The sequence below is a fragment of the Blennius ocellaris genome, assembly GCF_963422515.1.
Source record: "Blennius ocellaris genome assembly, chromosome: 16".
In the NCBI taxonomy this organism is placed as follows: Eukaryota; Metazoa; Chordata; class Actinopteri; order Blenniiformes; family Blenniidae; genus Blennius; species Blennius ocellaris.
Window position 1 is genome coordinate 3370925 of NC_137665.1, and position 12231 is coordinate 3383155.

At 42.9% G+C, this 12231-nt stretch overlaps 1 protein-coding gene across 2 annotated transcripts; it reads left to right on the top strand.

Annotated features, from left to right (window-relative positions):
- Positions 1-1235: 1235 nt before the first annotated feature.
- Positions 1236-12030, top strand: tom1 (target of myb1 membrane trafficking protein). 2 transcript variants are annotated; one of them, XM_080511666.1, is made up of 15 exons: positions 1236-1393; positions 2635-2719; positions 2823-2901; positions 4939-5088; positions 5195-5329; positions 5459-5581; positions 5776-5892; positions 6110-6243; positions 6330-6372; positions 6471-6609; positions 6759-6822; positions 7720-7780; positions 9291-9353; positions 10310-10349; positions 10747-12030. In XM_080511666.1, exons 1-15 carry the CDS (start codon positions 1342-1344, stop codon positions 10839-10841), a joined length of 1380 nt encoding a protein of 459 aa, XP_080367792.1. In that variant the 5' UTR covers positions 1236-1341; the 3' UTR covers positions 10842-12030. The 2 variants fall into 2 exon arrangements, with proteins under 2 accessions (XP_080367792.1, XP_080367793.1); XM_080511667.1 differs by lacking the exon at positions 5459-5581.
- The last annotated feature ends 201 nt before the right edge of the window (positions 12031-12231 follow it).

Here is a 12231-nt window from a genome sequence, read left to right on the forward strand (position 1 = left end):
GCCCCGTGTGAGGGTTGAACTCACGACCTTCAGATTATGAGACTGACGCGCTGCCTGCTGCGCCAACGAGGCTTAAAATGACAATTGATAAAAACAATAGCCGTGGCACTGTTGCTTTTATAACGAAGGGCTTTATTGTGAAAACTCAACGATCTCACAATGTGAAGCTTTCGAAGCCTCGTTGGCGCAGCAGGCAGCGCGTCAGTCTCATAATCTGAAGGTCGTGAGTTCAACCCTCACACGGGGCAGAGTTTTTAGGGTAAATCATGACTTCAGATGGACAACTGCAAAAATCAAGAAAGGCAGACATTACCATACCCCTCCCATTACCTAACTCCTAACCCTAACCCGAACACACAAGCTCTTTGGTAACACAGTGACTGTTGGTTATTTTCATTACCAGCATGGAAGATGTCAATGTGTCAATCTCATTTATTATGAAAACTGCTTTGGACTTAGCATTTTAAAAATGAGGAAAAACAAGTCATTTGTTGTATATTTAATAGCAAAACAAACAGAAAATAGCATGCCAGTTTGGCTTTTCACTGTACTTTGCAGCAGATGGTATTAAACATGGCGTTATTTTGAAATAGCCCTTTTATTACTTGATATGCATTAAGATATGCATTAAATGTTATTTCTTTAAATAAAAACCCCCAAAAAAGCAGTATTAGTTGTGGTTATTTAAAGATTACTCATAGAGTATTACTTTAAGACCAATCCTAAAACATTTCTATTTAATAAAGCGTACAGTTAGTGCTGATCCAGGTCACCCTGGACCATTTTGTGGGGAGGCTGCTACGGGTTTACACTGCTGAGACAAATCTCTCCTTTCTCACTTTCAGTCACGATCTGTTGCTTGTTGCACCATGTGTCTTTACTATCCTTTTCTCTCTTTCTATCCCCTCAACAGCAGAAAGTCTGGTTCTGCAGACCCTTGCTCAAATGATTTGGGGTTTTTTTATATAAAAAAAATATATATATTTTTTTAAGTGCCTTGAGATGCCTGTTTTGGTTTTAGACCTCAATAAATAAGATCAAACTGAATGTGGCTGCTGAACTGAAATGAGTTTGACCCCCTGACCTGAGCGATGTGCGCGCGGAGATAAAAACTCACCTGCAGGTGGCGCCCTCCCCTGCAGCCTGCACACAGCTGGGCTCACTTGCGGGCCGCGTTCCCTTTAAAACATGACGCAGTTCAACTGGTGGCCCACTTGGTGTGCTGACCCGCAGCCGCAGCCGCATAGACAGCGGCACTGTGCGGCAGTCTACTCTGCGTGAGGCGCACCGCACCGCACGGCTCGGCTCGGCTCGGCCCGGGACCTTCTGTTCTCCCTCGTCATGGAGTTTTTAATGGGGAATCCGTTCAGCACGCCGGTGGGACAGCTCGTCGGTGAGCGCATTTCTTTTTTTTTTCTTTTTTATCTCAAACCTCGTAACGCCTCGAGACGGTTTACCGCGACTGTCGTCCTCCTGCGGCCCCGCCTGTCAGCCACACATTGTCGTGGAGTCGCTATCATGGACGTTATCGCCTCCATAATGCGACGCATCGGTATAAATAAGTCTTTAATTTCATCAACGCTGCCGAAAAGAACGACGGCTTTGCGGGTTTGATTGACGCGTGCCTCGCGCAATGAGTCAGCGGGGGCGGGGCCAGAGGGGCCGAGCCGCGCGCTCTGATTGGCTGCGCGGCGCGTCAGTTTAACTGTGGGCGGGACGTGAAGTGGCAGACGTCCTCCTGACCCAAATTGGACGCGCGAGTGATGGCCCATTGTGTTTTCATTGACTGATGGGAATTGAGCGCCATTACAATCTATGAATCCAATGATTTTAATTAGGAGGCAGCGTCCCAGCGGCAAACTGCGTTTTTAATAGTGTTGTACACACTCTGATAAATTCAGGATGTTTCACATCATCTGGTGACATTGTCCACAGATTGATTCCCACATGCTTGACCAGGACACTTTCTAATGTCATTGTAGTACATTTCAACTATTTGAACCATGATTGAAAAAACAAAATACCTGGGAAGGAAAAAACAGAACGTGCACGGACAGGACCATCTGGCAAACTCCATATAGAACGGCTGACTTAAAGCAGGACTGTACCACCATGTAGTCACTCTCTATTAGGAAATCTGCAGGATGTTGTAGCAGACCCAAGCTTAGTGTGGTTGAACGCAGGTTACACCATGGACGCGTCTCTAATCCATCACAGGGCCAACACCGAGAGATGGACAATCACAGACAGCAATGAATCTGCTTTTTGAACTTTAAAAGACACAGAATCAACTGGAGGAAAAAAAAAAAGCTCAGATTTTAATGAGTCATTACTATGGGGCAAAAGAGTACTAACAACTACACCATACTGTCTTCCTTCTATTGACCCATAGACTTAATTTTTTGACAAATTAAGAATCCTATAATCAATCCCTGCAGGATACCACATGATTGTAATTTGAATATACAGTGTGTTGTCGCCACTACGAGGTCTGATATTTCATGCAAGTCTTTTTTGTGATGTGGCAAAATAAAGGCGTTTAAAACCAACTACGAATGTCTATTAATTAGAAATAATATCCAGTTTGATGTTAGTCAATACTATTACATTACATTTTTTTTCTACTTTTCACAGAGCGTGCGACCAGCGCCAGTTTACCGTCGGACGACTGGGAGCTGAACATGGAAATCTGTGACATGATCAACGGCTCGGAGGAAGGGTGTGTGTGTGTGTGTTCATGCATGTGTGTTTGTGTTATCTGTCGACGTCGAGAACAAGCCGGTCCTCTGGATGTTTCACGGCTGAACATTCTCTGATTACAGGCCCAGAGATGCCGTCAGGGCCATTAAGAAAAGGATTGTGGGAAACAAGAACTTCAAGGAGGTTATGCTGGCACTTACTGTGAGTGTTGTTTGCCCCAAATGCTTTTACCCAGTGCCTTTCTACTGAAATTCGTGTTGTTGTTGTTGTTGTTTTGGAGCAATTGTTGGGTTAAAGACTATCTGATCTGTGATAAATTATGTTTCCATGCACTATGCATGTGAACACATCAAGCCCGTCTGTCCACATTGTGTCATATTTCACTTCAGTATTTCAACGTTACATCATACCTGGTGTCTGAAGCACAAACACATCAAGGAAAAGTGCAGCTCGTTCGTTTCTGGTTAAGATTTCATCCACAAAGATCGAGGGTATTATTATTTGGAATCTCAAAGAGCATTGATACTATTAATTATCCTTATTTAATAAACATTAAGAAACATTGACAAAGCTGTTAAAAAAAAAAATTAAGTGAGTACTCAAACTGATGACTTCAGTTCATTGTAGACAGGAGTTGAAAAACCTGAAAATCAATTACTCAGAGCAGATTAGAGTTTTGTGTTGCGCTACTTTGAGCCATAAAATCGTTCGAGCTTTTCCGAATCTGCTGCAAATTGAAGTGACGAGATCTCTAGAAGCCTCAGATAAAGAATAGTACATTTGCATTTGACTGAATGGTGCAACAAGACTGAAGGTATTCACCAGCCCCCCCCCCCCCCCCCCCCCCCCCCCCCCAATACACAAATTAGAACTATTCAGTGCTTCGGCACAAGTCTCCCTAAAAGTGGGAACCCGGCCAAGTAAACTCCAAAGACACAATGCGGGTTGAATAACGTGAGTTTGAAAATAACAGAGCAGGACTCTCTGAGCTCACCTCCTGAACGTCTCTGCTGAATCGAAACCATTTTAGTTGTTGAAAGAAGACTCAACTCGAGTTGTTTCAAGACGCATACCATCACGAAACCACGGCGAAGCACAATGGAGGGATCGAAGTGATTTAAGGCGGCTTCACTGCCTCGAGAAAAATTTGATTTCCAAGATTAGCAAAAGTATTTTGCAGGATAACGTCGAGGCGGCTTTGGCCAACAACGAGCCGACACCAGAAATCACTTTGAAGACAACCACAGCCGAGACGGAACGCTGCACAAAAAAACGTAAAAAAGACATGAAACGCGAAACAAATACAGTAAAATGGCAACAATAAAAACCCGGCGCGGAGTCTCAAGCTGGATTAAAAGCCAATAATTTAAGAGGGGGGGAAAAAAGGGGGGGGGGGGGGGGGGGGGATTTTAAGGTGAGTTTTAAAAATGAGCAGCTGATCAGCCGACCTGAGCGACGGAGCAGGAAGCCAGGACGGGAGTTTTCTGTTTCCTCTTGCTGACTCCCAACATAAAGTGCATCGAGCCGAGCTGTAATAAAAGCATGAATTGCAGTTTTCAAAGTGCTGAAGATGGAAGAAGCCGGACGTCGTCGTCCTAAACTCCTCTTGAGTGCCGCGCAGCAGAAGTGTTTGGTTATGGGGGTTATTATGTAATATAATGTGAGGAATATATGCTTGGGGACGCTCAATAAATTGACACTGGGCTGGTGCGACTTTGTGGTTTGGGCTGGTTTTTATTGGAATGGGGGAGTTCTACGATGTGATTGGGCTGGAAACTGTCAATCTGATCTGGCAACGCTGCCCATTGTATCACATTGCAAAAAGAGAAAGGGGAAATAAAAATAATAAGGGTATTTTAATTGTCTAAAAAAATTTGCATTCGGGAGAAAAGATAAATAAATGGGCAAATGACAAAATAAAAAGAAATACAGCCACTATATTATGTCATACTACCATTACAAGTTGAGATCCGGCTGCCCCCCCCCCCCGGGAACCCAATGTCATGCGCACTGTGATCAGTTTTTGAACATCCTTTGCAGCCAAACGTAATATTTACCTGATAACAAGGCACAACGCCGGCTGGACTGTGTTGACATTAGAGCGATGCCTCGATGGGTTTGTCCTTCTGTCCCCTCGTCCCCGCCTCAGTCAGTTCTTTGGGTAAACACATGAGCGCAGGAGACGCCACGTCTCTCATTACCTCTCAGCACCCGCCGCTTCCTCTGGGGGTTTTGTAGGTCCTGGAGACGTCGGTGAAGAACTGCGGCTACCGCCTCCACGTCCTGGTGACGACGCGGGACTTCATCGAGGGCGTCCTGGTCCGGTCCATCATCCCGAGGAACAACCCTCCGTTGGTCCTGCACGACAGGGTGCTCAGCATCGTCCAGGTGGATACGGCAGCCCGTCGGGCGTCGCCGGGCGTCGCCGCCGCCCTCGCCCTCGGGCATTGAGCAGTAATTTATTTATTTTTTTACGGCTTTCTCTCCCGTCAAGGCGTGGGCCGACGCGTTCCGCAGCTCGCCCGACCTGACGGGTGTGGTGTCGGTGTACGAAGACCTGCGCAGGAAAGGCCTGGAATTCCCCATGACTGAGCTGGATGGTTACACGCCAGCTCAAGCCCCGAAAAAGGTGCGGCGCCACGCCGCGCGCCGTCATGCTAACACCCGTGTGCCTCCTGTCATCGTTTTGGTCATCGTTTTTCTTTCTTCCTTTCTCTCTCTCTCTCTGGTCCCTTTCCCTCCGCCTTCGCCTTGTCAGGCTGCGCCTGGGAACGGGCTTGCTGTCGCTACTCGTCTGTCTTCCAAACCACCGCTTATCTCGCCTCAGACCTCTCAGTTAAAAATGGCGCTCGAGGGAAGCAGTGCCTTGACTCCCAGCCAGGTGATGGGATTAAAAGCTCCACTTCTTCAACTTCACGGTCTAGAAACCGGTCCTCCTGCATGTTGGGGTGTTTCTTCCAGCCGTTCTTACACTTGTGGTTATCGTAGTCCTTTTTTTTTTTTTTTCTCTCTCTTTTTTTTTTTCCTAAAACAAATATTTACCTGGCCCGACGCTCGCCGCTGTTGACGTTCCAGGTGAAAATGCTGAAGACGGAGCTGGGGGCGGTGCGGAGCAACCTCACCATGATGTCAGACATGATGAGTCAGCTGGATCCAGTGACGGTAAAACAAGCAGACATGGAGCTGCTGGAGGTAAAAACCGAAAATCAATACCTCAATTATAAGACGCGTGCTTCTCGTCCGCAAGCGAACTCGCTTCCCCTTCTCCCCGCGGCGAGCGACGCCAACTTAACCCTTAACTGATCTGGTCCTTTATACATGTCGTGTTGCATCTGGCCCCCCTCAACCCCCCCCCACCCCACCCCACCCCACCCCCACCCACACATTCTCTGTCTGGTTGTGTCATTAGCAGTTATACACAGTTTGTAAGGAAATGCAAGACAGGATAGTGAAGATCGTCCCCAAGCTCAGCGAGGAGAAGCTCATCGAGGAGTTACTGGCAACGAACGACGAAATGAACACGGCTTTCACGCGCTACCAAAGGTCGCTACGTCGTTATGTTACGATGGCATCAACCTAATACAAAGATGATTAGATGAATCATTTCTTCTTCTTTTTTTTTATTTCAGGTTTGAGAGACGGTTGACAAACGGTCAAAGCGCGGCACCGAAGGTAACGGCCCCCGCTCTTGATTTGATTAGAACCTCACGACCAGTCGCGGCGTCGAGGAGCTTTTAACCCGGGGAGTCTCTGGACTTTGTCGCTTTCAGGATCACGCCTACGTCAACCTGGCAGACCTGGACCCGAGGGGCGACACCGGCGGCCCGCCGGGGCTCACGCTGGGCACGAGCGACAGCTCGCTCAGCCTGTCCAAACCCGACAGTCTGTCCAGTCAGATGGCGAGGCTCAGTGAGTCCTGCACTGTTTGAAATGACTCGGCAGATTTCGTACAGCCCCACATATCTGGCTCCGCCGCTCGTCCCGCAAATGCATGTCCTTTTTCTTTTTTTTCTTTTTTTTTTTTAAATGCATCTTATGTGTCGTCGTTCTTCCTGCAGGTACAAGCGAATCCGACGACACGTTATCACAGCAAATCAACGTCTCGGCCCAACACAAAACAAGGTAAACGCACGTTTTTTGTGTTTATTCAAAATGACACCATTGATTGTTGAGTTTAAACTGCCTCGGTTTCATATCTTCACGATAGAAACGTGCTAGAATATTTAGCTGCATGTGATTAAACAGCTGTGAAAAAGGTATGAAGAGAAAATGGATTCAGAGAAACCAAATAGAAGAAATATTTGAAATATTTCATCAAAGTTTTCATGCGCTTATTCATGAAACTCATGAATAAGCACATGAAATAGTTGGGAATGTTCCTGAAACTGTTTTAACAGGTACCACCGGGCAGTATGAGGGAAAAAAAACAAAACAATTGATAAACAGATGAAAGATTTTGCTGAAATGGTGCAAGTATTTCAAATAGTGTTGGCTAAAGCAAAAGAAAGAAAAGTGAAATTCCTCCCCTCAGTCAATAGATGAAGTTAATAATTTTAATTATTTTTTATCAATTCATTTCAGGCGTGTGAAAAAACGTGAGGAAATGCATGCAAATTTTCATACGAAAGCTGTGAGAAAACTGAAATTATAGCTCAACCAAACAGGAAAAAATTACATGTAACATTTGGTTAGATAGTTATAATTATAGTGAATAAATAAGTTGGATGGATGAAGTATTTAAAATGATTAAAACTGCTAAAATTGTGAAATTGATTTTCTGTACAGTTTGAATTTTGTATCGAGAAAACAGGTTCAGCGCCATGAATTTCAGTTCACTGCAGTGAAGTGTGAATTACACAGCCGTGCAACTCTTCCAGACACCTTAAGCTGTTAAGATCTTTGTTTTGTAGCTTAATTCCTGCTAATCCAGCGACGTGAGCCAGTTTTGTTTTGGTTTTGTTTGGGGTTTTTTTCCATGTTGCGTAATACGCCAACGACTCGCCGGTGTTTGTGTTTCAGCGACGCCAGCGAGGTGGTCGGTCTGGCTCCAGCTCAGGACAGAGTGCGAAACACTGGAACGGTAATTCATCTCCTTTCCGCTTTTAAACAAGATCAATCCGGCTGCCAGGATCAAATCACTTCTTGCCAGGCTTTAACAGAATCCTCCTTTCATTTCTTATTCTTTTTGTATTTTTTTGATTGGGGTGGCGCTGAAGTGACTCTGAGGGTTTTGTGTGAGCGCGACTAACACTTGGACACGTGTAGAGATCTGACGCTTTGTCCCACTAACTGTTTTCTCTCTGAACGTAACCGTCGGCACGTGAAGGACGAGAGCCCGGCCTCGTCCCACAACTCCTCGCCAAAGTTAGATTGGATGATAAAAAGGGGAATGGTGGGTCCGAGTGTCTCCTGGCTGTTCAGTCAACTCACCCTCCCCGCATTCCTCCGTCTCTTTATTTGATCGGCGGGTTTCTTTTTGCTCTGGTCTGCTTCTGTTTGGATTATTTCTTTTTTTCTTTTTAGGTGGTTTGTTTGGGTGAAAATCGATGGTTTGCATGCCAGTTCTGGAGCATTAAGGCGCCTACACACTGTGTGATATCTGTGATGGAAGTGTGTTTCCCTGAAATTGAAAGGACGACATTTTAAATGAGAAAAGTGCAATTAATCCCAATTATTTATAATAATAAAGTCAATGACATAATAACTTCCCAGTACTAGCTAACCAAAACTTGTGTAATATATTATTACATTATTATTTAATTGATTCATAATTTTAAAAAATCCTTTTAAAATGTGAGAAATGCAGCTGATAATGTAATGATCCATAAGAAGGTCTGCATTAACAGCTGGTAACAGATTATTTCATTATTGGTCAAATGTTCTCAAGTTATTGGCCGCTGCTGCATTATTAGCCGTTATTATTGCTGCTACAACACATGAGTGATGTTTTAATGTAATTATATGAAGATATTTCACTTTGTGTGTGCTCTGCTTTAATGAAGGTTGTTCTGAAGTTTTAAACATAATTTTTTAAACATAATTTGTGTTCAATTGTGTTATTTAAACACTGATTAGAATCAGGGACATGAATCTACTGCTACCACATATATTTCTGTATATATAAAAGTAGATCATCAATATTTGAACATAATTAATGTAAAAAGATGCAGATGGTGTCTGAAGTGAAAAATTTAATGAAGATTTACATAGAATTAGAAGCCATTCATCTGATATATGCTTGTGGTGGAAGTGATCGGCCACATAGTTTATAAAGATGATATTTTCTGGCTCTTTCTGTATTAAAGTATGAGTCGAGGGAGAGACATTGTGCTTTCCTACTGAATTAAAAAAAAAAAAAAAAAAAATCCACATTGCACCGTGAAGCAGCTGATGAACTGATAAGGCTGCTATAGTTGCACAGTGAGTAGGAGCCTTTTAGAGCATGACTATGTTTGGTTTTTTTTTATTTCCCCACGTTCCATTTCATCCTCCCTGAATTCTGCCTGAATTAATGTTTGGTCTTTGACTCGCCGTGGTGTTTCTGGACTTTTCCCGGACTTCTCGTTGAGCAGCTCTGCCTCCTCCCTCAGATTCCCATCAATCAGTCCAACGTCATGGACGATATCGAGAAGTGGCTGGCGTTGGAAGACGAGGTCAGTAGTTGGACTACTCAACTGCTCGTGTTCGTTTGCGCGTCGGGCTTCGTTTCGGAACTTTGCTCTGCCAATTTGATCACTTTGAACTACCAATGTCTGTTGTTCTCAGATTTTTAGTTTACACCAAGAAGCTTTTGAACCGTCTTATACTCTTGAAACTCGTCAGAATTAGTTGTTCGGGTGCGCTTCTGCATCATCTCCTGTAGAGATTAGAGAGTGTCGTTACCAACATATAAAACATCTGCAACATCTGAACTAACCTCAGTGTGACACTTCCGATTTACACAAACTGTCTCTTTACTCCCGTACTCCAAAATATGAAATACTATTAATTGTGGAGATGTATTTCCAATAGAAATGAATAAACACATGACAGGTCTGGTGGTACTTGAGCCCCCTCTAGTGGTACATGGAGGAACTCCTTAAATATGTACAGTATTTAATTGAAAATATCAAGACTTGTCAGAAAAAGTACAAAGATTAAAATAATAAAAGCAGATGAGAATTCTATTTGAAATAAGTGTTATTCTTTCTTTTGCTTGTTAAAAAGCTATTATATTTACAGTTGGTGTGAATGAGAGAAAACTGAGCTGCAACTTGTCAGGATGAGTTTAATTATAAAGAAAGTTTAAGAATGACAGACTTTCAGACGAAAAACTAAACAAAAACTCATGTGAAAGAACTCCGCAAACTGTCAATAATAGCAATAGATTTATTATTATTATATTACCATATATGTGTTATTCTAAATGCTTGTTCTTATCATATATATATATATAGGGAAGTTGGTACGATAATAATAATGTAAATGAAATTTGAACATCTAGATTAAGTAAGCTCTAATATTTTATTGCTAAAATCAAATGTAATCATCCTCAAATGGTGTTTTTTTTTATTAAATTCTATTTCATTCCCAAACACTGTAAAGTGAAATAATGTTGTTTGTGTCACAGTATGACGACTTCGAGGACGCCGACGGTGTAACCAGTGAAGGTGAAGATCTTTTTTTCCTTCTTATTGAAATGATTGTCTTTTATGACTTAACTTTAGAATTTAATTTGTACTGAATTAACTATAAGCTTCTTGTTTTATGGTGACACATTTTTGTGGATAAATCATCAAATTGAAAATTAAACCGTCTCACAATATTAGAAATTTTGGTTTTATCCCCAAAAAAACTTAAAATTCAAAAGAATTCCTGATTTTTGTCTTTGTTTTTTAGGGACTAGACTAGAAATGTTGACGGAAATAATAAATTTTTCAGTGAAATCTGAATGGATGGCCCCGAGATAAAACTTAAATCCTTCTCACCTTTTCTCTGGAATTTATGTCAATTTAATTTTCATTTTTGTCGTGTCTGACGAAGCGAATTCTACATTTTCCTCTGCAGAGTTTGACAAGTTCTTGGCGGAAAGAGCCAAGGCAGCAGACCGCCTGCCGTCGCTGAGGTCTCCCTCACAGGACACCAACCACTCCGAGTCTTAATCGCCTCTGAAACCTGCCAGACTAACACGACTCACGAAGCTCCCGAACGCACGGGCTGGGAAAAAAACAAAACACACACACACACACACACACTCATCTCCTCAGGCGGCTGCACGCCCTGCGAGTTCGGCCGTCTCAAGACGAACGACGGGGAGATCGTGGCGATGTCTTTGATCGTTGCTTTTAAAAATCTGCGATTTGGAAAGTTGACTTGTGTCACAGTCGACTCCCACGTGATTGGCCAGATATATGTTCATGCATGCGCAGTGTATTGAAACATTATTTATCACAGTTCGATGCTTTGCAATATGTAAATTGTGCAATTGTCACACAATAATGCAAAATTTTGCACTATATTGTGCAGCCCTAAAAACTGTATTTTGCAGATTCCCCCCATGAGGTAAAAGGTTGTTTTTTTTTTTTTTAACCATGTCCAGATTCCGTGCACATATATTCTGTGTCGGCTTCCTTTATTTCCAGAAAGCACCGGTAGCGAACATAAATAACGTACAGGATCATGTTGTTGCTGAATATTGAAGTTTGTCACCTCTAATTCGGTGAAGGGCGACGTCGTGCAGTTAAACTTACCGTCTTACAGTTTATAAACTCCACGCCGCACAGTGTAATAGCTTATGAACTTCTGAAACTGCTTGAACGGCACAGTGTGTAGGAGCCTTCAGTGATGATGGGTTATGTGGCACATTTGAGGTGGAAGTGACCTTCTGCAATGGAGGGACGACGTCATACATGTGTACTATGCTCTTTGCTGCGGAACAAAAGTGTTTTTAACTGACTCAAAAAACAAAAAACAAAAAAAAAGACGTTCATTGGATCCGAAGGATGTGTTTTTACTTGACGTTGTGATCGTGTGTCCATGAGCAAATATTTGCACATTTTTGTATGACTACATTCCTGCTGTTGAAAGAGGATTTATGTATTATATTGCTGTTAAATATCTATATTGGTAAATATGTTGACGGGTTACAGAAGACGAAACTTAGTAAAAAGAAAAAAAAACACTGTAAGAGAAGCTCCTCAAACTCTTCATAGTTTGTCGCTTCACATTATTGCTCAATGTGAAGCTGGTTTTTTTGGGGGTTTTCTTTGTTTTTTACAGCCAACTTTTCCCTATGAAGATGTTTTACTTGGAGTTTCATGGGAAGTCTGACAGATTTCTGTCAGAGAATAAACTAAAGTTATTAACTGGAGAGCTGCATTTGTGTCATTCTTCAAGGCCTGCGCAGTCGTGAAGAAAGAGAATCTCTGGGATGCATGAAAAAAACAATAGCCATGGCACTTTATTGTGAAAACTCAAAGATTTCACAATCCGCAGGTTTCAGAGCCTCGTTGGCGCAGCAGGCAGCGCGTCAGTCTCATAATCTGAAGGTCG

Bases quoted from the DNA above. Each gene is read 5' to 3' on its own strand.
- tom1 (XM_080511666.1), top strand. From the start codon at position 1,342: ATGGAGTTTTTAATGGGGAATCCGTTCAGCACGCCGGTGGGACAGCTC. The intron at 5,089-5,194 runs GTGGATACGGCA...TCTCCCGTCAAG, and splicing joins GGGTGCTCAGCATCGTCCAG to GCGTGGGCCGACGCGTTCCG. The intron at 6,610-6,758 runs GTGAGTCCTGCA...TTCTTCCTGCAG, and splicing joins CAGTCAGATGGCGAGGCTCA to GTACAAGCGAATCCGACGAC.